The sequence below is a fragment of the Panicum virgatum genome, chromosome 2N, assembly GCF_016808335.1.
Source record: "Panicum virgatum strain AP13 chromosome 2N, P.virgatum_v5, whole genome shotgun sequence".
Lineage (NCBI taxonomy): Eukaryota > Viridiplantae > Streptophyta > Magnoliopsida > Poales > Poaceae > Panicum > Panicum virgatum.
Genome location: NC_053146.1, coordinates 15,347,582 through 15,371,417, shown reverse-complemented (window position 1 = coordinate 15,371,417; position 23,836 = coordinate 15,347,582). Strand labels below are relative to the sequence as shown.

Sequence of the window (23,836 nt, the reverse complement as noted above, 5' to 3'; positions counted from 1 at the left end):
ACCTGCGTGGTACGCTCAGTCGGTGCAGGTATACCGGCGTCGTTCGGCGCCGACACCGGCGCCGCCTCCGGCTCTGGAGGCTCCTCCGACGCCTACGCCATCGCCTCCGCCGGCTCCCTCTCGAGTCGAGCCGGCGGTGTACCACCCGCCAGTCATCCATCGGGATTCTCGGCATATCCATCCCATGGTGACTTGGCGGATGGCGTCTCAGGCCGCGACTCTCTCCACCACCGAGGGAGAGCTGCGGGTCTCTCCAGTACCCTCCTTTGTCCGCGACGCCTTGGCGGATCCTCACTGGCGTCACGCGATGGAAGAGGAGTACGCGGCTCTTCTTGCCAACCAGACGTGGGACCTCGTGCCGCGTCCGTTTGGTTGCAATGTGGTGACTGGCAAGTGGATCTGGACGCATAAGCGTCAGGTTGATGGCACACTGGAGCGCTACAAGGCTCGCTGGGTTCTCCGGGGGTTCACTCAGCGGCTTGGTGTGGACTATGATGAAACCTTCAGTCCAGTGTTGTGCGCACGGTCCTCTCGCTTGCGCTCTCGCGCTCTTGGCCTGTGCACCAGCTGGACGTGAAAAATGCATTTCTTCACGGCACTCTGTCAGAGACTGTCTACTGCTCTCAGCCAGCGGGATTTGTGGACTCGAGTCGTCCGGATATGGTCTGCCGGCTCAATAAGTCTCTCTATGGCCTAAAGCAGGCTCCTCGGGCTTGGTACTCTCGGTTCGCAACGTTCTTGCTGACATTGGGGTTCACCGAGGCCAAGTTTGACACGTCTCTCTTCATCTACCACCGTGGCGATGAGACTGCATATCTGCTGCTCTATGTTGATGACATTATGCTCACAGCCTCCAGTCAGCAGTTGCTTCAGAGTGTCATCTCCTCTCTGCACTCTGCAGCAGGAGTTTGCTATGAAGGATCTGGGTCAGCTCCACCCCTTCTTGGACGTCACTGTTGAGCCTCGCCCGTCTGGTCTTCTCCTTCACCAGCGGCAGTACGTCCTTGATATTCTAGAGTGGGCTGGGATGACTGATTGCAAGCCCTGCTCCACTCCTGTCGACACTCAGGCGAAGCTGTCTGCTGATCTGGGTGATCCGGTGGTTGATCCTACTGCCTACCGGAGTCTGGCCGGCGCTTTGCAGTACCTCACATTCACTAGGCCGGACCTCACCTACGCTGTTCAGCAGGTCTATCTCCATATGCATGATCCCCGAGAGTTACACCTTGCTGCGCTGAAGCGTCTCCTCCGCTACGTCCGTGGCACTGTGGACCTCGGCCTGGTGCTTTACCGCTCGACCTTTACTGAGCTGGTGGTCTACACCGACGCTGACTGGGCTGGCTGCCCGGACACTCGTCGCTCCACTTCCGGCTACGCCGTCTTCCTGGGCGGCAAACTGGTCTCCTGGTCGTCCAAGCGGCAGCCGGTTGTTTCCCGCTCCAGTGCCGAGGCGGAGTATCGGGCTGTTGCTAACGGCGTGGCGGAGGCGTCCTGGCTATGACAGCTTTTGACGGAGCTCCACAGCCCGCTCGTCTACTGCGACAACGTCAGCGCCGTGTATCTCTCCACCAACCCCGTCCAGCATCAGCGGACGAAGCATGCGGAGATCGACCTATACTTCATGCGCGACAGGGTCGCCATCGGCGATGTTCGGGTACTTCATGTCCCGACCACCTCCCAGTTTGCCGACATCTTCACCAAGGGACTACCCTCCTCGACCTTCTCGGAGTTTTGCTCCAGCCTCAACGTAGCAGGTGGCTAGTTGTGGCTACGGGGGGGGGGTATCTGCCCTTTGTACTCTTTTCTTGTCTAGTCTTGAACACCGCTGCGCCGGTTGTTCAGACTGCGGGGGGGGGGGGGGTGTTGGCTTTCTTGTTGTCTAGTCTTGAACACCGCTGTGCCAGTAGTTCAGACTGCGGGGGGTGTTGGTGTATATATGAGCCCATGTATAGAGGTCCATGTATAAGATCTATATATCCCACCCTTCTAGGGTTTGGAGGAATACAAGCTATTATTCTCTCCATCACTTATATTGCATGTTTGCCCTATAATAGGTTTTAAAGCGTGAGTGGCCTGCCAGGTGGACTACCTTCATTCCTGACCTTATTGCAGCAGCAACAAGTAGTCCAACAATATGCGAGAATTGTATGGCAATATTGAAGGCAAGTTACTCGCTCAATATGTCTGTTACCTATTTGTTTTACCATATTTGATTTGGTTGTCTCACTTGACAACTAATATGCAGCTCCTAAGTGAAGAGATTTTTGATTTCTCCAGAGGTGAAATGACACAACAGAAGATTAAAGACTTAAAGGGTTCGCTAAATAGGTATAGATTTCTATCTCCTTTTGCTAACTTAGATTGCTCATTCGTTTCATTCATTGTATATTGTTTTGATGGCATATTTCTTTGGCCTGTGTGTATTGTGATATAACTCCTATTTGTATGTCAAAATAGTTTCTCTGTAAGTTTGAATACAATTTTTTATTTGTAAAATGTTTATCTGTGAGTACTAATACAATGACTTATTTTTCAACAGTGAATTTCGTCTTATTCATGAGCTTTGCTTAAATGTCCTATCTCAGTCACAACAACCTGAACTTGTTTGTGCTACATTGGCCACACTTCATGCTTTCTTGTCATGGATCCCCATTGGCTTCATATTTGAGTCACTGCTGGTTTGTAGTCTATTCTTATAATTTGAATGTTCTTATGCAAAGTTGCATCTGCTCGAACTGAACCTTTTCATCTATCCTTTTAGCTGGAGACACTCTTGAAGTTTTTCCCCATTACTGCTTACCGCAATCTTACACTTCAATGCCTAACAGAGGTAAACAATGATGCCATTTCTAACGCTTTATTCCAGTATAGAAACTACTTTACACAGTTTATTCGGATTTGATAACTATTAAGCTTTACCTCTGAGAGTTGAATCAGGATTCAGGAGGTGTCTGTTATTGATGTTTTAAGTTATGTCAGGTTGCTGCTCTTCACTTTGATGATTTCTATGACACACAGTATGTTCAAATGTATACTATCTTTATGTCGCAGCTGCAGGTAATACTACATAATGTCAAAAACTATGTTCACTTTCGTCTATCTTGTTTGGAGCCTTTTTTCACTCGTTTTTTTCTGGATGAGCAGGCAGTGCTTCCTTCTGGAACAATTTCAGATAGATATGGTAATGGTTCTAATGAAGAACAGGTATACTTTAGACAAATTAAACAAGCAGTTAATTTTTTCTTGTCTCCTCTTTCAAACTACTGTACTTACCTTATCTAGTTGCACTGTTCATCTAATTGTTCTCAACCATACAACATTTAATCCAATTTTCAGTTGTCCCAGCTCCTTCTGGAAATTGTAACTTCCGATTTTAAATAGGAGATTTTAGAGTTTAGAAGCTTGATCTCAGTTTTGACCAATCAAATTTCAAAATGTTCAACATACATGTGTAATATAAGTAATCTCAAATTTCAGAATTGAAATTTGATGTTGATATCTCAAAGCTGGACATTTCAGTAAAGAAATTGGATTTCATAATTTTGTTAGAATTGAAATTTGATAGTGAAGACATTTCCTTTTGATAATGAGATTATCATACCAACCTTTCTGGTATTGGGAAATTATAGGTGCCTGGTAATATGATTACAACTATAGCTATTAATTATCACAATCTAATGGAATATTTGCCAATAATGCTAACCTATCGTGTTATAATGGAATTCTAGTAGGCCTTAAAGGATTGTGAAGTCCAGTTCCGCATAATGAGCATGTTGCTCCCATATAATGCACTAATACATACTTGTTTCTCTGAGCAGGCATTTATCCAGAATCTTGCACTTTTTTTGACATCCTTCTTCAAGGTAATGATCACTGCATTGTGAACCAAAGCTCTCTGGAAATATACCTTTTATTGCTAAAATTCCTTCAAATGGTTAGACCTTATACTCTCTACAAGAAAAAGTTGGAGTTATCTTATTCAACTGTAGAATGCAGGCTAGTTTCATGCTCAATTTATAACCAATAAAAATAAAAATGTTGTTTCTTATTGTACTGTAAGACATTCCAGTCTCAATAATATTACTTTTTTTTCATTGTGATAAATGTAGAATCACATTCGTATACTGGAATCAACTCCTGAAAATAGAGCTGCATTGATTCTGGGCCTTGACTACCTAATTGAAATTTCATTTGTTGAAGACACAGAGATGTTTAAGGTATGAAGCTTGGCCAAATTCTGGGATGTATAAAGTATTGTCTAAAGGTCATCTCATGATGTTGGTTGTTTGTTAAACAGGTCTGCTTGGACTATTGGAATCTGTTTGTTTTAGAACTATTTGAAACTTACAACCAAGTGGAGCAATTGCTGGGACTTCAGGTTCTTCTAATTTTAATACTGCTTCTTGCTTTCGGATGTGATTACTGATTAGATCTTGATAATATGATTTGATCATTTTTTAAAAAAATTTAGCAGCACCTAGTGTGATATGTTAGAACCAGACAAATTTGAAATTTCCCAAGCTGTTAATGTGTTGTGTTTCAGACTTTCAGTTTCCTCTGATTGTAACTTTTGTGTCAGCTATTAATGTTTTGCCATTTAAAAGATGTGGCACATACACGACACGAACACTGCAGTGCTATATAATTTATACATTTAGTTTGGGGCCATCATCGATATGTATGTCCTTGCTAATTTGACATTTTGCTCATTAAAACCTCCTTTTTCAGAATAATCCTACCATGTAGAAACAATTTAGGTACAAAAATGGAACAGAAATAAACATGTCTATCCTTGTCAAATGAAGTGTCGTGTAACCAAATTTGTTCAGTTAAAAGTCAGGGTCAAATGAGAGAAAATGCAATAAAAAACACCTGATTCCATACATTATGGAATGTCTACCCCTGAGAAAATAGTAGGTAGAAACCCTTACAAACACACCCTGCACAAGTTGCATGCCAATAGTTTCTCAAATTACATTCACACCCGTGATTTATTTGAGAAAATGACCTTGGCCTAAGCGTTAACCACCTTGGCACATGGACAGTCAGGAAGGAAAGACCCCGTGCCCTGGCCATACACCACCACTGTAATTCCTCACTGGCCAGCAACAAGGCACCAGGACTCTTGGAACAGTACCAGCAAAAATACATCTGTTACGATACCTCCAGATCGACCCCTAGGATGATTAGAGCTTTCTGTGCTTGTCCATCAATTGCATCACTAACTTTACCCTTCTGTGTATGTACATGCCTAACTACTGTTAAAATTGTTTAAACTTATAAATTGGTTCACCACTCGTGATGCTATTATAGAAATATTCCAGAGGTTCTGAAACTTTTGATAATGATCAGGTCTGATCTTTTGTAAATGATATGTTTTCCATCTTTTCTAATAAATTTCTTTGATACAACTAGCCTTTTTGCATGGTTGGTGTGTTACTGTTAAATCCTGTTTACTTCATTTCTAATCGTTTACCACTTGCAGAAATGTCAAGCTCAGCGGATTTCTGGAACTGATGTTGGTACTCTGACAGCTGTTCGACAGAGGAGACAACTTTATTCAGGTCCACTTTCAAAGTTACGAACATTAATGATCTGTCGGATGGCGAAGCCAGAGGAGGTTTTAATTGTTGAAGATGAGAACGGGAATATTGTACGAGAAACATTGAAAGATAATGATATTATTGTTCAATATAAGGTTAGTAAAAGTATAATGGCATTATGCAGGATATCATAGTGACCTTTTATTAACTTCCTATTGTTGTCGTCTACTGTTTTATTCTAGATCATGAGGGAAACACTGATATACTTGTCACATCTTGATCATGTAGATACAGAGCAGCAGGTATGTCTTACCAAAGGGTTAATCTTTTGATTCCGTGAATCCTAATTCATCCTTTTCAGGATGCTTATAAACTCTGCTCACTATGATGTTTCCGTTTGATATTGGGTTTGGTATTAGGTACAGGGTAAAATGACACAAACAAGAGAAACAATTGGAACCTGTTTGGAACAAATGATTCTCGAAAAAAGATGCACATGCAGTCATGCACATATCTATGAGCACTTTTGGGGTGCTTTGAACATCGGAACACCGGAGTTGCCTAATATACTCTAACAGGAACAATCAAACAAATTCACAGGAACCTAAAAAACAATTGTGACCTAATTTTCTCTCTTTCTTGCATATAATTGCAACAGTGTATCCTGTGCCCTTTCACTTCAGATACTATCCTCTTCTTCTTTTCTTTGTTTTCACCTGGATTTCTATCCTATTCCGGTGCCTTTTATCTTCTACTCTGGTGTTTGTCATCCTGCTTTCCGATTGGGACCTTGGAAACAGAAAAAGGCTGTAGAGATGATAGTTATTCAGTGATATAGAAAAGCTATACTTATCTTCTTAGAACGTTAAGAAAGTTTTGATAGATTCCAAGATTTTTTTTCTAAAAAAAATTGATATAAATCCTCATTTGTTTGACTACAGATGTTAAAGAAATTGAGTAAGCAACTGAATGGAGAAGACTGGAGTTGGAATAACTTAAATACTCTATGTTGGGCTATTGGATCTATTTCCGGTTCTATGGTGGAGGAGCAGGTTCGTTGACTGTACTCATCATTTGTAGACCTTTCCATTGCTGTGGCTTCCTCAGTAACACCCCAAACACAATGAGTATAATATAATCCTTTTTTCTATTGACTGGTCAAAACTTGCAAATAGCTAAGTTGTTAGGTTGCAGCTAAGTTCCCAGCCTCTCTTTCTTACTTGCACATTGAGCCCTCCTCTACATATGTAAGAATGGGTTGGTCCATCCTGAGGTAGTGAGGATACGCATGATTTTTGTAGCATGGCCTCGCTACTCATTTTTGTATTGGTATAGTATGTCATCTGTGTTCATACATCTACTCATCCATATTCCCATTCGTCTAGCCAAACAAGAGGTGGGATTCCTCGAATCTACCACCCTATTATAGTCTAGAGCCGTTTAAAGCAACACAAACTGTTCTTTAAAATAACCGAGTATTTAACATGTTAGATTGACCAAGTTTGCATCAACAGCCAGGAAGCACTTAAGTTTTCTTCCAACTGACAACTATGTAATCTTCTCTTGTTCCCTTGTGCAATTGATCAGACCCTGATTTGAGGTCTGCCACCTTGGAAAGTCAATGCATTGTTGTACACCAATGTTTCTAGCTTTTTGGATCTGCCACTTTCTCACATCTATAATATAATGTTGTTCATAGTGTAATGTGACATGTACAAAATCTCTGAATATCACTCTGTTGAATCTTTTTCAGGAAAACAGGTTTTTGGTTTTGGTTATTCGTGATTTGTTAAACCTTTGTGAGATTGTAAAAGGGAAAGATAACAAAGCTGTGATCGCTAGTAATATTATGTAAGTATTGCTTTCATTTCATTTGTCATGCCTTTATTTGTTGGGATTCAGAGTGATCAGTATGCTGCTATTCTTCCTTCCGTGAATAGGTATGTTGTGGGACAATACCCAAGGTTTTTAAGGGCACACTGGAAGTTTTTAAAAACAGTGGTCAACAAATTATTTGAATTCATGCATGAGATGCATCCAGGAGTTCAGGTTAGGATTTCTGTTTGTTTATTTGTTAGAGAAAAATGCATTTATCTGCTATTCAGTTGGTTCTGCAGCTTTTTTTTTCTTAATGTTATATTCATGATGATTACCTCCCCTAGTTTTAGCAAGTAGGTCAGCTAATCTTTAGTCATATTCTGCTGTGTATCTGGTAGCAAGGATGTTGTTAGTTTATGTTACTATTCTGCCATATATCTGGCACTGTTGTATCAATATAGAACATAAAGCATGTTTTGCTTGCAGGATATGGCATGTGACACTTTCCTGAAAATAGTTCAGAAGTGCAAGCGCAAGTTTGTGACACTTCAGGTAAGTTTGGTATTGTTGAATAGTCTAGCTTTATATAGCTCTCTTAAAATCATGCCTATACAGCTGAGTGAAGTATTCAAGTTGGGTTATTTTGGAAAAAGCTTCATAACCTGAAGTATAATACATCAATATCATGGGTTGCAATTAAACTCGATATATACTTTATTCTGTCCTGACAATAAAAATTAGAATGACCTGACCTTTTAAAGGGCCAGAAACCATTAAAAGGGTAAAATTGTTAGCTAATGAGTGGACATTATGAACTTTTGACCATTCAGTAGATACATAGCTTGTTGTTGTAGTTCAGTAAATAATGTTGTCCTGCTTTTGTGATGTGCCTCTTACTAATGTCATGAATTCCTTGCATGTTAATCTCATCATTAGCCATTAGGGCCCAAATCCCCCTAAATGTCCCCTATCTTCCAAGTTCATTGAATAATTACTTCATAACATGTGGTACGTCTTCAGATCATGCATACCCATCTGATGCAAAAGTTTTTTTCTCGAACACGCAGGAGAGCTGTGTATCTTTATATTAAGATGGTCAAAAGAAGGGAGTCAAGAGCCCCTACAAAGCAAAACGCACCACACGCACACACCCAGCCACTCACACCAACACTGTTGGGGCAGGGAACTCAGGCTTTATTAGAGATAACAAGGTTGATGTTGGTGTATATTTGTTGTGACTCAGGGTCACACCGACCAGCTGAAGACGTCTTCGTGAAGGCAAAATGTAGTCTAGTGGGTGTGTGGGTCCGGTTGGTCAGTGAGTGCGTGAGAGAGGGATATATTTCCCTAAGCTTGTAACAGAAGTAAGAATGTTTTATCGGAAATCTAATAGAGCTCGCGAGGCAGGGTCCTCTGCCTGGTTCTTCCCCAACTCCGATCCGTTGCTAGTGCATCTCACGTCGACGGCAATCGCCGCGGCCACGGGGCATTACAATTGGTATCAGATCACGGTCCTCGGCGTGCTCCCGCCCTACTGGTCGGTCCCGGTTTGGTCTGCATCGCCTTCCCGGTGCTGCGGATCCGCTCCGCCGTGAATTACTCCAATTCCGGCGTCCTCGCCCCGCCCACCGACTCCCAGTCGGCGGCGGCCACCGCATATCGACGGTTAGCTGTCCAGCGCCGTCGACCATCTACTTTCTCGCGCCGCTTAGGTTTAGTCCGGGATCGAGTCAACTGTCTATATTCTTCGGCGCGGCGGCGAACATCTCGTCGTCGTTTGTGGGTTCCGGTTGCGGTATTCCTTCGGCTTGGATCGATTCTATTCGGGCCCCGGTGTGTGGGGTTTCGCCAAGTCGAGCAGTGTCTCCGGGTTTGAGGAGCAGTCGCCACGGCGCCCCCTAAGCCTTCCGTGCAGACCCAGTTCGTTCTCTCCAAGATGGACGCCCGTTTCCAGCAGGACGACGAGCACTGGACTCAGGTAAACGAGAATTTCGATCTGCTTTTCGCTCGGGTAGAGTCGCTTGGAGTCAATCAGGCGCGCCTGGAGTCGCAGATGTCCTTGGGAAATCAGGTGATGGAGCAAATCCTGAAGGACCAGCAAACACTTGCTAAACAGATGGAGATCACCGGGGACGCTGTTGCGCGACTCACCCTGCAGCGCGCCCCTGCTCCGGAGACAGAGGAACCTCCACCTAGTCCAACTCATTTGCACAGATCCCCTTCTCGTAGCTCTCATCCATTCCGTCCTTCTGCTCATGGAATTTCTTCTCGTCCTCCACTTACCGGTAATCGTTTTCGTCGCGACCCTGTCGGATTTATTGGTTTGCGGCATGTGACTCCCAAAATGTCCTGTCCCACCTTTGATGGTTCTAATCCCTGCATCTGGAAATCTAAGTGTCTAGACTATTTTGAGTTGTGCAATATCGATGAAGCTTATTGGCCTACAGCGGCAGCTCTGAACATGGATGGCAATGCTGCCAAGTGGTTACAAGTGTACAAGAAACAGCATGGATTGGGCGATTGGCATACGTTCATTCCAGCAGTGGAAAGGAAATTTGGCGCCAATGATTATCGTGATGCCATGAGTGAACTCCTGGAACTCAAGCAAACTGACACAGTAGAGGAATATGCTGCTGCGTTTGAGAATCTGCAGTTTGAGATTACCATGCATAATAATGGGTTTGATGATACTTTCTTTGTGTCTCAGTTTGTTAAGGGACTTCAGATGGATATAAGTGCTGGTGTGAGAGCCCAAGTGCCCAGAGATGTGGATCAAGCTATTTTACTGGCTAAGGTTCAGCAAAAGGTGCTGGAAAGAGGAAAACCCAAGTGGACAAAAACTGCTGCCAATACTAAATTTCAGTCAGCTCCTACAAAAGGGGATAGCAAACCTGGCACTCAGCACTCCACTATGTGGAAGGAGAGGCAGACTCTGAATTACAGAAAGGCTAACAACTTGTGTTATTATTGTGGAGAAAAGTATGATCCCAACCATGCAGCCATTTGTGCTCAGAGACCCAAGGCACAGGTTAATGCCTTGGTCACAAATTCTATGGATATGCCTTTGACTGAAGAGGTAGTAGCTCAACTGGAGTTAGAAGATTCTTTGACCTCAGAATTCTGCCAATTATCTCTCAATGCTCTGGCTGGCATTGCCCATGGGGATGCAATGCAGCTCCAAGCTTTGGTTCAAAACAAAACCATGTTAACCTTGGTTGATACAGGCAGTTCACATAGCTTTGTGAGTGCAGCTTTTCTGGATACAGTGGGTATCAAGCCTATTCCTACTACACCTAAACAGGTTAAGTTGGCTAATGGTCAGATTCTCCTGTCTGATTTGTGGGTTCCTAATATGCCTTGGCTCTGCAATGGTTACACTTTACATGCTGATATGAGAGTGCTTGATATTACTGCATTTGATGCTATTTTGGGTTATGATTGGTTGAAACCTTTGAGTCCCATGTCTTGCCACTGGGCACAGAAGACCATGGAATTTTCTTATCAAGGGCATTCTGTTTATCTTCAAGGAGTCAAGCCAACAACATGTCCTGTCCAGGAACTATCTGCTGATCAGCTGGTTAAGTTGTGGAAGGGAAATGATATTTGGGCTTTGGCATTGGTTATGCAAGATTCTGACCACCAACAGTCTGACCAGTCACCTGCACTTCAGGAGCTCCTACAACAGTATGCTGATGTTTTTCAACCACCCAAGCACCTGCCTCCCAGTAGAGTCTATGATCATACCATTCCATTATTGCCCTCTGCAGTGCCTGTCAATTCCAAACCTTATAGATATTCCCCACAACACAAGGATGAAATAGAGAGACAGGTCAAAGAGATGCTCCAGGCCGGCATAGTAGTCCCTAGCTCTAGCCCTTTTGCTTCGCCAGTGCTTCTGATTCAAAAGAAGGATGGCAGTTGGCGTTTTTGTGTTGATTACAGGCGTTTGAATGAGTTGACAATCAAAAACAGATTTCCAATGCCAATCATGGAAGAGATTTTGGAAGAGTTGGCTGGTAGTTCATATTTCACTAAATTGGACATGTGTTCTGGTTATCATCAAGTCCGAATGAGGCCAGAGGATGAACATAAGACAGCTTTTAAAACCCATCACGGCCATTATCATTTTAGAGTCATGCCATTTGGTTTAACCAATGCACCGGCCACTTTCCAGTGTCTCATGAATGAGGTTTTGTCACCCTTTCTCCGCAAATTTGTGATGGTGTTTTTGGATGATATTCTAATCTATAGTCCTTCTCTAGACACTCACATTATTCACCTGAGGCAAGTTTTGGACAGGCTGAGAGCTCATCAATTGTTCTTGAAGTTGAGTAAATGTTCGATTGCTCAGTTGCAGTTGGAATACTTGGGACATATTATATCAGGTGCAGGTGTATCCACTGACCCTTCTAAGACAGCTGCTATGCTCAGTTGGCCTGTGCCTCAGACAGTTACTGAATTGAGAGGTTTTTTAGGCCTGACTGGATACTACAGACGCTTTGTCAAACACTATGGACTCATTGCTAAACCTTTGACACAATTGCTACGAAAAAAACAATTCTGTTGGTCTAATGAGGCTCAGCAAGCCTTTGAGAATTTGAAGCAGGCTATGGTCACCACTCCTGTGTTGGCACTACCTAACTTCCAAGAATCTTTCGAGGTTGAGACAGATGCTTCTGATGTGGGCATTGGCGCTGTGCTCATGCAGCATGGGCAACCAGTGGCATACTTGAGCAAGGCTTTGGGGGAAGCTCACAAGCATTTGTCCATCTATGAAAAAGAGTTTTTAGCCCTTATCATGGCAGTGGAGAAATGGAGGCAATACTTAAGCCGTGGAGAATTTGTCATCAAGACCGATCATAAGAGCCTAGCTTACCTCAATGAACAGAACTTGCATTCAGAGATGCAACGAAAGGCAATGACCAGGCTGATGGGTCTCCAATTTCGGGTGGTCTATAAAAAAGGAAAAGACAACTTGGCTGCTGATGCTCTATCTAGGGTGGGTCACATGTTAGCTTTGCAGGCAGTGTCTCATGTTCAACCCCAATGGGTGCAGGCTGTTGTCAATTCATATGTCACTGATGTTCGAGCTCAAGATCTGTTAGCTCAGTTGGCTGTGCACAGCCCAAATGACCAAGGATATACTCTGGACAATGGTCTAATCAGGCATAAGGGCAGAATTTGGGTGGGTGCGAACTCTGCAGTGCAGACCAAAATTATCACTGCTTTTCATTCCAGTGCCATTGGTGGGCACTCTGGACAACAGGCCACTTATCATCGAGTAAAAAGGCTGTTTTCTTGGAAAGGACTTAAACAAGATGTGGCCACGTTCATTTCGCAATGCCCTACTTGTCAGCAAGCCAAGCATTTGCATACTCATCCTCAAGGTCTACTCCAACCTTTGCCCATTCCTGAGGGGGCCTGGCAAAATATTTCACTGGATTTCATAGAGGGGCTGCCCAAGTCTGAAGGTTACAATGTTATATTGGTGGTGGTTGATCGTTTCACAAAGTATGCCCATTTCTTACCCCTCAAACACCCGTATACTGCACTGTCTGTGGCTCGGTTGTTGTTTGACACAGTGGTGAAGCTTCATGGCCTTCCTCAGTCTGTGGTGTCAGATAGGGACAAGGTCTTCACCAGCGCTGTATGGAAGGAGTTATTCAGGTTGTTTGGCGTCCAACTCCATCTCAGTACAGCATATCATCCCCAGACGGACGGTCAAACTGAGCGAGTAAACCAGTGCTTGGAGATGTATTTACGATGTTCAGTTGGGGACTCTCCTGCTCAATGGAAATCTTGGCTCCCACAAGCCGAATTTTGGTACAACTCCTCTCATCACTCTTCTCTGGGATGTTCCCCATTCAAAGCATTATATGGCCATGATCCTTTTGTGGGTGTTCCTGTGGCTGCTTCTTCGGATACACCACCATTGGTTGCTGACTTCATCGCTGATCATCAGTTGCATTCAGTTCTTCTGAAGCAACACTTGGAGCGTGCACAAAAGCGCATGAAAATCACAGCTGACCGTTTGAGAACGGATACAGAGTTTACAATCGGTGACAAGGTCCTACTGAAACTACAGCCTTATGCACATTCGTCAGTTGTGAGCAGGCCTTTTCCTAAATTGGCCATGAAGTACTATGGTCCTTTTACCATCACTCAAAAGATTGGTCAGGCAGCTTATACTCTTGATTTACCTGCTTATAGCTTAATTCATCCTACTTTTCATGTCTCACAGTTGAAGGCTTTTACACCTGATCACACTCCGGTGTTCTCCGACTTGCCCCCGCTGGTCCATCTTGATGGATCCGATGTGCAGCCAGAAGCCATCCTGGACCGCCGCTTGGTGAAGAAAGGAAATCGGGCCGTGCCTCAAGTGCTGATCAAGTGGACGAAGCTTCCAGCCACGTCTGCAACTTGGGAAGACTTCTATGTTCTGCAGCAACGCTTTCCGACAGCGCTCGCTTGGGGTCAAGCGACTTCTCCAGGGGCGGCTGATGTTGTGACTCAGGGTCACACCGACCAGCTGAAGACGTCTTCGTGAAGGCAAAGCGTAGTCTAGTGGGTGTGTGGGTCCGGTTGGTCAGTGAGTGCGTGAGAGAGGGATATATTTCCCTAAGCTTGTAACAGAAGTAAGAATGTTTTTATCGGAAATCTAATAGAGCTCGTGAGGCAGGGTCCTCTGCCTGGTTCTTCCCCAACTCCGATCCGTTGCTAGTGCATCTCACGTCGACGGCGATCGCCGCGGCCACGGGGCATTACAATATTGAGCCCATGTGTATAGAGAGGCCCATCTAGAGACCCATGTATAGGAATTATATATACCCACCCTTCTAGGGTTGGAGAAATACATCAATTATTCCCTCCTACATGGTATCATTAGCCTAGGGTTAGCCTCTCTCTCTCCTCTCTCCACCCTCCCCTGCCAGCCGCCGCCGCCGTCGGCAGCCATGGCCGGCCGCCGTCTGCCGGCGCCTCCCCCCTCCTCTTTCCCTCCCCTCCCCTCCTCCTCTGCTGCTGCTGCCGCCGCCGGCCTTGCGTCGGGCGCGTGGCTCGTGCCGGCCGCTGCCCGGCCGCCTGGCCCCAGATCCGGTCGCCCCGACCCGCCGCCGCCCTAGCCCTACTTGATCTTGTGCCCGACGGCGCCGCCGTGGCCGCTGCAGGGGCGGGCGCCGGGGGTGCGGGGGCCGCGGCCGTGAGCCCCCTGCAGCCACTCCGGGTGCCGCCCCATCCCCTACTGCAGCCCGATCCGCCTGCTGCTGCCGCTGCAGGCAGGGCCGCGGGCGCCGAGGGTGCAGGGGCAGCGGTGAGCCCCCTGCAGCCGTAGGTCGTCGACCCGACTGCCGCGGCCGCCGCCACCTCTGTGGCCCACCGCGCCGCGGTCGTTGCGGGCAAGCGGGCCGTCGCCGATCCCGCATTGTCTGGCCTCGGGATGTCTCCCGCGGATGCGCCGCTCGCCGCCACCGCCCTTCGCGGGCAGCAGGCCGACGCCGCTCTCACCGCGGCCCTCCTCGCCGCCAAGTCGGAGGCTTCTGCGGCCCAGGAGCGGATCCGCGTGGCAGCACTCGCCTGGGAGCTGGATCTAGAGCCCGGTACGACCCGACCGACCCCATGGTCTCCCAGCTCCACCTCCAGGCCGCCGGCGTCCAGAACATCGGGCCCTGGTCTCCGTCCTCCTCGACCCCGCGTCCTCCTCCTACGGCCGCTGGCGGGACCGGGTCCTCCTCACCCTCCGCCACTACGCCCTCGACGACCACGTCCTCGTCGACTCGCCGATCGAGACGCGGGACGTGGCGTGGCTGGGCCTCGACAGCGTCGCCCTGTCCTGGATCTTTGGGACCATCTCCCTAGATCTTTAGGACCTCGTCAGGACCCACGGCGGCACCGCGTGATGGATAAGTCTTTGTGCTGGATGGATAAGGCATAGGGTCCTTGCAAGGACCAGAGCATCTATTCCTTTAGCATATTTCAGTTTGCTAGGACAGTCAGTTTGCTAGGACAGCATCTAGCTTTAGTTCTTTTGACTAGCATCTTAGCATCTTTTGGCTGCCTGTCCTGGCTGCCTATAAGTATGTATCCACAGCCCCTTGGGTTGGCATGGCTTTGAGTTTGTGAATATGAGAATACCAGAAAATTGCCCCAAGTTCATTGTCATCCTCTCAGCTCAATGAGAGTTAGAATTGAGCTCCTAACATCTGGTATCAGGGCCGTACTTTCCTGTAGGTTGGATATCTCTTACTCCTCCCCTTTCCAAGCCGCTGTAGCAGCCCAGCCACCACCACCAGCAGCTAGCGCAGCTGCACCAGCCGCTGCTGCAGCAGCAGCAGCTCTGGCTGCCTCTTCTTCCCTGTTCCCTTCCCCCTCTCCACGCAACAGCCCCTTGGAGGCGCGCCATGTCCGACGCACCGTCTCAGCACTCGGTCGCCTCGAGCGCACGGCGCCAGCGAGACGCCGAGCTCGCCGCGGCAGAGGAGCGCAGGCGAGCAACGGCTCAAGCCGCTGCAGCAGCGGCGAGAGCAGCCAGGCTGGCTGCAGCGGAGCTGGCAGCGGCCAGGGCGGAGGTGGAAGCAGAGGAGGCGGAGGATGCAGCGCGTGCGGCGGAGGTCGAGGTTGAGACCTTGCGCGGCAGCCCCGGCGGCTCCTTCGCCGGCGACGCCACCGCTGACGAGGACTTTGAGGAGTTGGAGAGGGAGAGAGCGCGGGAGCGGACCGCGCGGTGGGCAGCAGCCCACCCCGGCGGCGGCGGCCTGGACGGCGGCGCGCCCGGAGGCGGTCCAGGGGCCCGCGCGCCCGGCGGCGGCCTGGACGGCGGCGCGCCCGGCGGCGGTCCAGGGGCCCGCGCGCCTGGCGGTGCGCCCGGCGACAGTCCAGGGGGCCGCGCACTCGGCGGCGGAGACCGCGCCCCTGGCGGCGGCGCGCAGGGCGGTGGCGGCGCTCCTGGCTGGGGTGCGCGCGGCGGCGCCTCCGGCTACCACGGCCTCCAGGCGGTGGTCAGGGACGTCGGTCCCGGCGGTGGGTGGCCCACCCTCACCAAGACCAACTACGTCGAGTGGGCCGCAGTCATGGAGGTGAAGCTCCAGGTGCGGCACATGTGGGAGGCAGTCCGGTACGGCGACGTCGGCTACGATGAGGATCGACGAGCGCTGGATGCTCTCATCGCAGCAGCCCCGCCCGACTATGATGAAACCTTCAGTCCAGTGTTGTGCGCACGGTCCTCTTGCTTGCGCTCTTGGCCTGTGCACCAGCTGGACATGAAGAATGTGTTTCTTCACGGCACTATCAGAGACTGTCTACTGCTCTCAGCCAGCGGGATTAGTGGACTCGACTCGTCCGGATATGGTTTGCCGGCTCAACAAGTCTCTCTATGGTCTGAAGCAGGCTCCTCAGGCTTGGTACTCTCAGTTCGCCACGTTCTTGCTGAGGGTTCACCGAGGCCAAGTCTGACACGTCTCTCTTCGTCTACCGCCGTGGGGATGAGGCTGCATATCTGCTGCTCTATGTCGATGACATTGTGCTCACCGCCTCCAGTCAGCAGTTGCTTCAGAGTGTCATCTCCTCTCTGCAGAAGGAGTTCGCTATGAAGGATCTTGGTCAGCTCCACCACTTTTTGGGCGTCACTGTTGAGCCTCGCCCGTCTGGTCTTCTCCTTCACCAGCGGCAGTACGCACTTGATATCCTGGAGCGGGCTGGGATGACTGGTTGCAAGCCCTGCTCCACTCCTGTCGACACTCAGGCGAAGCTGCCTGCTGATCTGGGTGATCCGGTGGCTGATCATACTGCCTACCGGAGTCTGGCCGGCGCTTTGCAGTACTTCACCTTCACCAGGCCGGACCTCACCTACGCTGTCCAGCAGGTCTGTCTCCATATGCATGATCCCCGGGAGTCACACCTTGCTGCGCTGAAGCGTTTCCTCCGCTACGTCCATGGCACAGTGGACCTCGGCTTGGTGCTTCACCACTTGTCCTCTGCTGAGCTGGTGGTCTACACTGACGCTAACTGGGCTGGCTGTCCGGACACTCGTCGTTCCACTTCCGGCTACGCCGTCTTCCTGGGCGGCAACCTGGTCTCCTGGTCGTCCAAGCGGCAGCCGGTTGTCTCCCGCTCCAGTGCTGAGGCGGAGTACCGGGCTGTCGCTAACGGCGTGGCGGAGGCGTCCTGGCTATGACAGCTCTTGGCGGAGCTCCACAGCCCGCTCGCCATGAGCACGCTCGTCTACTGCGATAACATCAACGCCGTGTATCTCTCCACCAACCCCGTCCAGCATCAGCGGACGAAGCATGTGGAGATTGACCTGCACTTCGTGCGCGATAGAGTCGCCATCGGCGATGTTCGGGTACTCCATGTCCCGACTACCTCCCAGTTTGCTGACATCTTCACCAAGGGGTTGCCCTCCTCGACCTTCTCGGAGTTTAGCTCCAGCCTCAACGTAGCCGGTGGCTAGTTGTGGCTGCGATGGGTATTAGCCCTTTGTACTCTCTTTGTATTCTCTTCTTGTCCAGTCTTGAACACCGCTGCGCCGGTTGTTCAGACTGCAGGGGGTGTTGGCTTTCTTGTTGTCCAGTCTTGAACACCGCTGTGGCGATAGTTCAGACTGCGGGGGGGTGTTGGTGTATATTGAGCCCATGTGTATAGAGACCCATGTATAGGAATTATATATACCCACCCTTCTAGGGTTGGAGGAATACATCCATTATTCCCTCCTACAGTTGAGGTCCCGTCTCCTTGAGGAAGGACTCTTAGGCTTTTAGCTCAATCTCCGCATACCTGTCTCCTAATCTGCAACGACTTATATATTGCCAAGCCTAACAAAACCAACTAACAACCCAACTAACAACTCTCCTGAAGATCGTCCCTGCTACTTACTAAATCTTCTCGATCCTGCTTGTTGCGTCTCCTCTGATACATTTGGTCCACAAAGGAGTCCATAACAAACACACTCACACTAGGCGTGCCCGCCTGAGTTGTTGGAGCTGTGATCATCCCCTGTGAGTAGTTGTGACTAACAAAGGCATCCACAACCTCTGGACTGCTGTTGTACCTTAGGGCATATTTAACAATATGCCTCAGCTAAGTCTAAGCATGTCCACATTGGCCTACATGGAGATGGGAGAACACTATGAGAAACTCTATTCTCATGCTCCAACATGCTTGCAATGGTGCAGCTTGTAGGGACCTATCACATATTGTCCACTATTAAATTTATCAAATTTGGGGAGCGTGCTATAGTCACACTGATAGAGTTACTTGTCTATTGTGCTATCAATTGGTGACATGGACAAAATCTTATAGATAGTAGTTCACTGTACTATTGGATATGCTCTTATAGAAATCTTAAGTTATCTTTATTGATGAGTTTTCCTCTACTGTTTTTTTTTCTGATACCGCTGTTAATCATAGAGTTGCTTGATTCTGGATTTCTATATTTGTGAGTTTGTTTCCTTGTATTTCTTCTGCTTCATTGTTTTCTTGGTTTTGTACAGTGGACCTAGCTTTTTCTTCTTAGTACAATGATGGGTAGCTCTCTTGCCTAAAAAAAAATGAATGTCTGCACATGCACACTGGTGGCCTTGATTGCCATTTATATTTTCCTATCGTAATTTTGAGTGATAAGTATGGAACGCATGAGCATGTACTGATGTTTATCTCTAAGTAAGGTGCGGCTGTTAACATCTAATTTCACGTTTACTCATGGTTGTATAGGTGGGTGAAAACGAACCATTTGTTTCTGTGCTGCTGTCCAACCTTCCTACCACAATAGCGGATCTTGAGCCTCATCAGATCCACACATTCTATGAATCGGTATGCTGTTGAAATTAACAGTTTTGCTGTGGGTCAACGAAGGATATATCTTATATTTTTGTTATCGTTATTCAGGTTGGTCAGATGATTCAGGCTGAATCTGTCAATACAAAGAGGGAGGAGTATCTCCAGAGATTGATGAGCCTTCCCAATCAGGTTCCACAATTTTATCTATTGCCATCCAGTTTTGCTATGATTGTTACCCAGTATTCTAGCTGTAAGTTGTAACAATGTTTTATTCTAATCTTTGCAGAAATGGGCTGAAATAATTGTGGAGGCAGGGCGAAACTCTGATATACTGAAAAACCAAGATGTTATCAGATCTGTTCTAAACATCTTACAGGTAATAAAATTGACTTCTGAAGATTCTACTCCCTCTGTCCCTTTTTAAGTGTCGCCGTCGGTGTGCGTCCCACAAGTTTGACTCGATTTGTAGAAAAAATGTGCAACATTTGTATCTCCAAATAAATTTGTTAAAAAAACTAGATTAAAAAATCTATCTAATGATATTAATTATGTATCATGAATATTAATATTTTTTATGTAAAATTAATCAAAGTTATTTCTCGGGAAGCGAAAGCGACAGTTATTTAGGGATGGAGGGAGTAAGTCCTAAGAGGCTATTTTTATTCTTAAGTTTCTATTGCTTATCTAATGCTGTAATCAGTGTCATCCTGTTGCCACCTAATGCCTGGCGCCTGATGCTGAGACAGTTCCCCTCATTAAACTTGATGCTCAATTTGTAATTATTTTTGCTTCATTCTTAGAATAATCCTTCCATAAATCATTTTATCAGAAGCATACTTTAGTGCCATATTGCTACTCACCCTATTGGCTTCCTTCATTTTCTCCAATCTTGTAATACTTCCTTCATATATTATAAAAAGGGCGTACCCAGTGCCGTAGGCTTTCCGCACTGTGTGGGGTCTGGGGAAGGGTTGTCTTTAAGCCCCAAGCCTTACCCACACAAATGTGCAGAGGCTGGGGCTCGAACCCGGGACCTTCCGGTTACAGACGGTAGGCTCTACCGCTGCACCAGGCCCGCCCTTCCTTCCTTCATATATTATATTTTAGATAATTGTATTGACCACTTTATTGGAAGCATGTTCTAGTCCATTTAAATTTGCTCAGGCAACTTTCTGTTTAGCAGTACTCTATTTCACCTTTTTTTTCTCTTGTTCTTATCGGATATGGTTTTTTGGTGCTTGCAGACAAACACAAGTGTTGCATGCTCACTTGGACCATATTTTTTCCCACAAATTTCAGTAATCTTCCTGGACATGCTGACAGTATATAGGTATTTTACTTGCAGTTTCCAAAGTTAATTGTTATGCCTTTATTTTCTTAAATTGAAATTGGTCCATGTATGCTTATTCTAGAGTTCTCTTCCTAAATTTGATTTCTCTCATAATCTTGCTTTCTTCATGTCATTTCTATCACCTGCTAATGAACTATAGAGATAATGTCTCAGCTACTAATATCTTTGCCTGTACATCAGAATGTACAGTGAGCTGGTGTCAAACACTATTTGTGAAGGAGGGCCTTTTGCTTCAAAGACATCATTTGTAAAACTGCTGAGGTGTGCATGATTAATCTCTGCATCTCTTCATTTTATGTAATCTTTGCTAAATAATTTGTAATAAATAGATCGGTAAAGAGGGAGACATTAAAATTGATCGAGACTTTTCTGGACAAGGCTGAAGATTTACCACACTTAGGGAAACAGTTTGTTCCTCCGATGATGGATCCTGTTCTAGGTGATTATGCTAGAAATGTACCTGATGCAAGAGAATCTGAAGTTTTGTCCTTATTTGCGACAATTATAAACAAGTAAGCCTATTGTTCTCTGTTCATCCATTTTGGTTTGTGATTTGTTCATTAACTTCAGATTTATTATCTGCTGGATTTTTATTTGAAAATATTGGCATTGGTTCCACCCTATCCTTAGCTTGGGACTAAAGGCTTCTTGTTATTAAGTGATACTTCCTTTTCTATGTAGGTACAAAGGTGAGATGCTCGAGGAAGTACCGCACATCTTTGAGGCTGTCTTCCAGTGTACTCTTGAGGTATATAGTTAATACCAACATGTTTCATTTACTGATAAATGATAATTCTGATTGATAACCAAGATATATTTCTTATCCATATCAGATGATCACCAAAAACTTTGAAGACTATCCTGAACATCGTCTTAAATTCTTCTCCTTGCTTTGTGCTATTGGTACACATTGTTTCCAAGCTTTTATTCATCTCTCAAGTCAGGTAAGTAGGAACTTGATATTTCATTTTTCAGAAGTTCTGTAAATTACAATAGCATCAGCACATATTCTTATTGTGTTTGCAGATTGCTTGTTGACTATTTCCTTGATTATTCATTTGTCTGTTTCAGCAACTGAAGCTTGTAATGGATTCCATAAGCTGGGCACTTCGACATACAGAGAGAAATATTGCTGAGACTGGCCTAAGCCTGTTATTGGAAATTTTAAAGAACTTTGAGGTGCAACTTTTGTTCTGTCCTTTATTAACACTCTGTCATTACACTGAAGCTAATCTGAGTGCCAAAGGATGCTAGCCCAGTTGGTTAGTCACTCCGGCGGCACCCCTCAGGTCCTGAGTTCGACTCCCCGTGGGAGCGAATTTCAGGCCGAGGGTAAAAAAATCCCCTCGCTGGCCCCGTGTGCCAAAGCACTGGTTGTGAGACGACCCAGGTCGGCCTGAGGACCCTTACATGGCCCAGGCAGGTAGTTCCCAGGGGTTACGTCTCCCAGTGTCAGGGCGGGGCCAGGGTTCGGGGATTTTCTCGGTCGGGGAAGCCGAGGCTTCTTCTTAAGCTAATACCGGTGGGGCGGTCTTTCCCCACCCGGCCGAGTTTTTTTTTTCTGAAGCTAATCTGAGTGATACCATTTCCTAGCAGGGTTCGGGGTTCCAAAATCAGTTCTACAAGACATACTTCTTAAATATTGAGCAAGAGATATTTGCAGTGCTCACAGATACGTTCCACAAACCTGGTTTCAAGCTTCACGTTTCTGTCCTACAACATTTGTTCTATGTGGTATGTATGCATTTATACACTGTTCTATTCTTTGATGATTGTGTGTCTTAGGTTACTATCTTTGCTGGCATATTAGGTTGATGGTCTAACGGAGCCTCTCTGGGATGCTACTTTGTTTCCTTCTCAATACACAAATAATGCAATGTTTGTCCGTGACTACACTATCAAACTTCTCAGCTCATCATTTCCTAACATGACGCCTGTAGAGGTATTTTTATCTCTCGTGTGCATTCATTCTTAGTTCATTCAGCAGGTAATTTGAAATCCATATTTCCTGCAGGTAGCTAAGTTCGTTGATGGACTTTTTAGTTCAAAAGCCGATCTTCCAAACTTCAAGAACCATATAAGAGATTTTCTTGTTCAATCAAAGGAGTTTTCTGCTCAGGTAATGTCACAAAATTGCCTATATCATCTTGAATAAATCTATTCATTTTGGCCTTGCTGGAATGAAGATATTTGACCGTATTATGATGAAACTCTCAAGTATATGTATACCTACATGCTGACCAATGAAGCGGACAGCCTCTCACCTCTAGTTAGTATCATATCAGAGCAAAAAAAAACCCTAGTCTACAAAGATACATATTTGAGTGTGATCAGTGCAAAATTGTAATCCCTTTGCTGATTTTCTTCTGGTTGTTATGTGGTGCCAGGATAACAAAGATCTATATGCTGAGGAGGCTGCTTTACAGAGGGAAAAGGAACGCCAACGTATGCTTTCCATTCCCGGACTTGTCGCCCCAAATGAATTGCAGGATGAGATGGTGGATTCATAGTGCATCAGAGTTTGCCTCTTAATGCTTGCTTTGACATAACTTCTGGAGCCCCTGCGTCGAAGGCCCAATTCTTATGCTAGGGCTATGAAAGAAGTGCTGGCTTTAGCTTTAACATTCTCCATAGTTACACTGGTGGAGTGGTGGTTCAGAGGTTTCTTAAGTAGATAGCTTAAAGATTTGGTTGTCTGAGCTGTTTCAGACTGCCATTGGTGTATTCGGAATTGGCTGATTTAGTGATTTGGTAGCAGTGGCTGTTGCGTTCAATGTATTTAGCGGAGAGTGGTGCTTGTGCTGACCACTTTGTATCATGATGATATCCAGACCTTGCTCCATTTTCATTTCTTTTATAGAATGAGTTTTGTTGGGTATCATGATTAGGGGCACCCTAACTAGGGGACTAAATCACCCTTAAAACAGAAAACACATGTTAGTCAACTGGCCCCCGAAGGCCTACAGCCTCTCTCCAATCCAAAGGAAAGGACTCAAAGAAGCCCAATCCACTGTCCAAGTACACAGTGCGGTTCATCCGCACACCCTCGAACCCGCGGGACAATCTCCGCCTCGCTCGAGGGCCTCTTGCCGAGACCCTCGAAGGCGGTCCGCATCTCCGCCTCGCTCGAGGGTAGCGAGTCTACCCTCGAGAGAGCAGATTGACTCCGCCTCGCTCGGGGATAGGGAGCCTACCCTCGGGAGAGCGGATCGTCTCCGCCTCGCTCGAGGCCACCCCATGATGGAAAGGACAAACGACTCTTCTACTCACCCGCCTGCCATATGAAGGTATTAAATGCTAACCACTCCTTCGCAGCGTCCGGGTCAGACGACGTCAGGCCATCATTCCCCACAGT

At 46.6% G+C, this 23,836-nt stretch overlaps 1 protein-coding gene across 1 annotated transcript in view; it reads left to right on the top strand.

Annotated features, from left to right (window-relative positions):
- The window catches only part of LOC120658127 (protein EXPORTIN 1A-like), a 28,648-nt gene extending 5,286 nt beyond the window's left edge, over positions 1 to 23,362 (top strand). Inside the window, exons 5-32 of the mRNA XM_039936341.1 lie at positions 2,055 to 2,162; positions 2,246 to 2,328; positions 2,540 to 2,678; positions 2,762 to 2,830; positions 2,980 to 3,057; positions 3,145 to 3,204; positions 3,819 to 3,863; positions 4,110 to 4,217; positions 4,298 to 4,378; positions 5,486 to 5,698; positions 5,786 to 5,845; positions 6,485 to 6,595; positions 7,297 to 7,394; positions 7,484 to 7,592; positions 7,848 to 7,913; positions 19,065 to 19,163; positions 19,239 to 19,319; positions 19,417 to 19,506; positions 20,375 to 20,460; positions 20,662 to 20,742; positions 20,811 to 20,993; positions 21,163 to 21,229; positions 21,315 to 21,425; positions 21,553 to 21,660; positions 22,078 to 22,215; positions 22,292 to 22,423; positions 22,496 to 22,600; positions 22,869 to 23,362. Of these exons, the coding sequence (XP_039792275.1) occupies positions 2,055 to 2,162; positions 2,246 to 2,328; positions 2,540 to 2,678; positions 2,762 to 2,830; positions 2,980 to 3,057; positions 3,145 to 3,204; positions 3,819 to 3,863; positions 4,110 to 4,217; positions 4,298 to 4,378; positions 5,486 to 5,698; positions 5,786 to 5,845; positions 6,485 to 6,595; positions 7,297 to 7,394; positions 7,484 to 7,592; positions 7,848 to 7,913; positions 19,065 to 19,163; positions 19,239 to 19,319; positions 19,417 to 19,506; positions 20,375 to 20,460; positions 20,662 to 20,742; positions 20,811 to 20,993; positions 21,163 to 21,229; positions 21,315 to 21,425; positions 21,553 to 21,660; positions 22,078 to 22,215; positions 22,292 to 22,423; positions 22,496 to 22,600; positions 22,869 to 22,991 (2,832 nt within the window). The 3' untranslated portion in view covers positions 22,992 to 23,362. The remainder of the gene's footprint in view (positions 1 to 2,054; positions 2,163 to 2,245; positions 2,329 to 2,539; positions 2,679 to 2,761; positions 2,831 to 2,979; positions 3,058 to 3,144; positions 3,205 to 3,818; positions 3,864 to 4,109; positions 4,218 to 4,297; positions 4,379 to 5,485; positions 5,699 to 5,785; positions 5,846 to 6,484; positions 6,596 to 7,296; positions 7,395 to 7,483; positions 7,593 to 7,847; positions 7,914 to 19,064; positions 19,164 to 19,238; positions 19,320 to 19,416; positions 19,507 to 20,374; positions 20,461 to 20,661; positions 20,743 to 20,810; positions 20,994 to 21,162; positions 21,230 to 21,314; positions 21,426 to 21,552; positions 21,661 to 22,077; positions 22,216 to 22,291; positions 22,424 to 22,495; positions 22,601 to 22,868) is intronic.
- Positions 23,363 to 23,836: the final 474 nt, after the last annotated feature.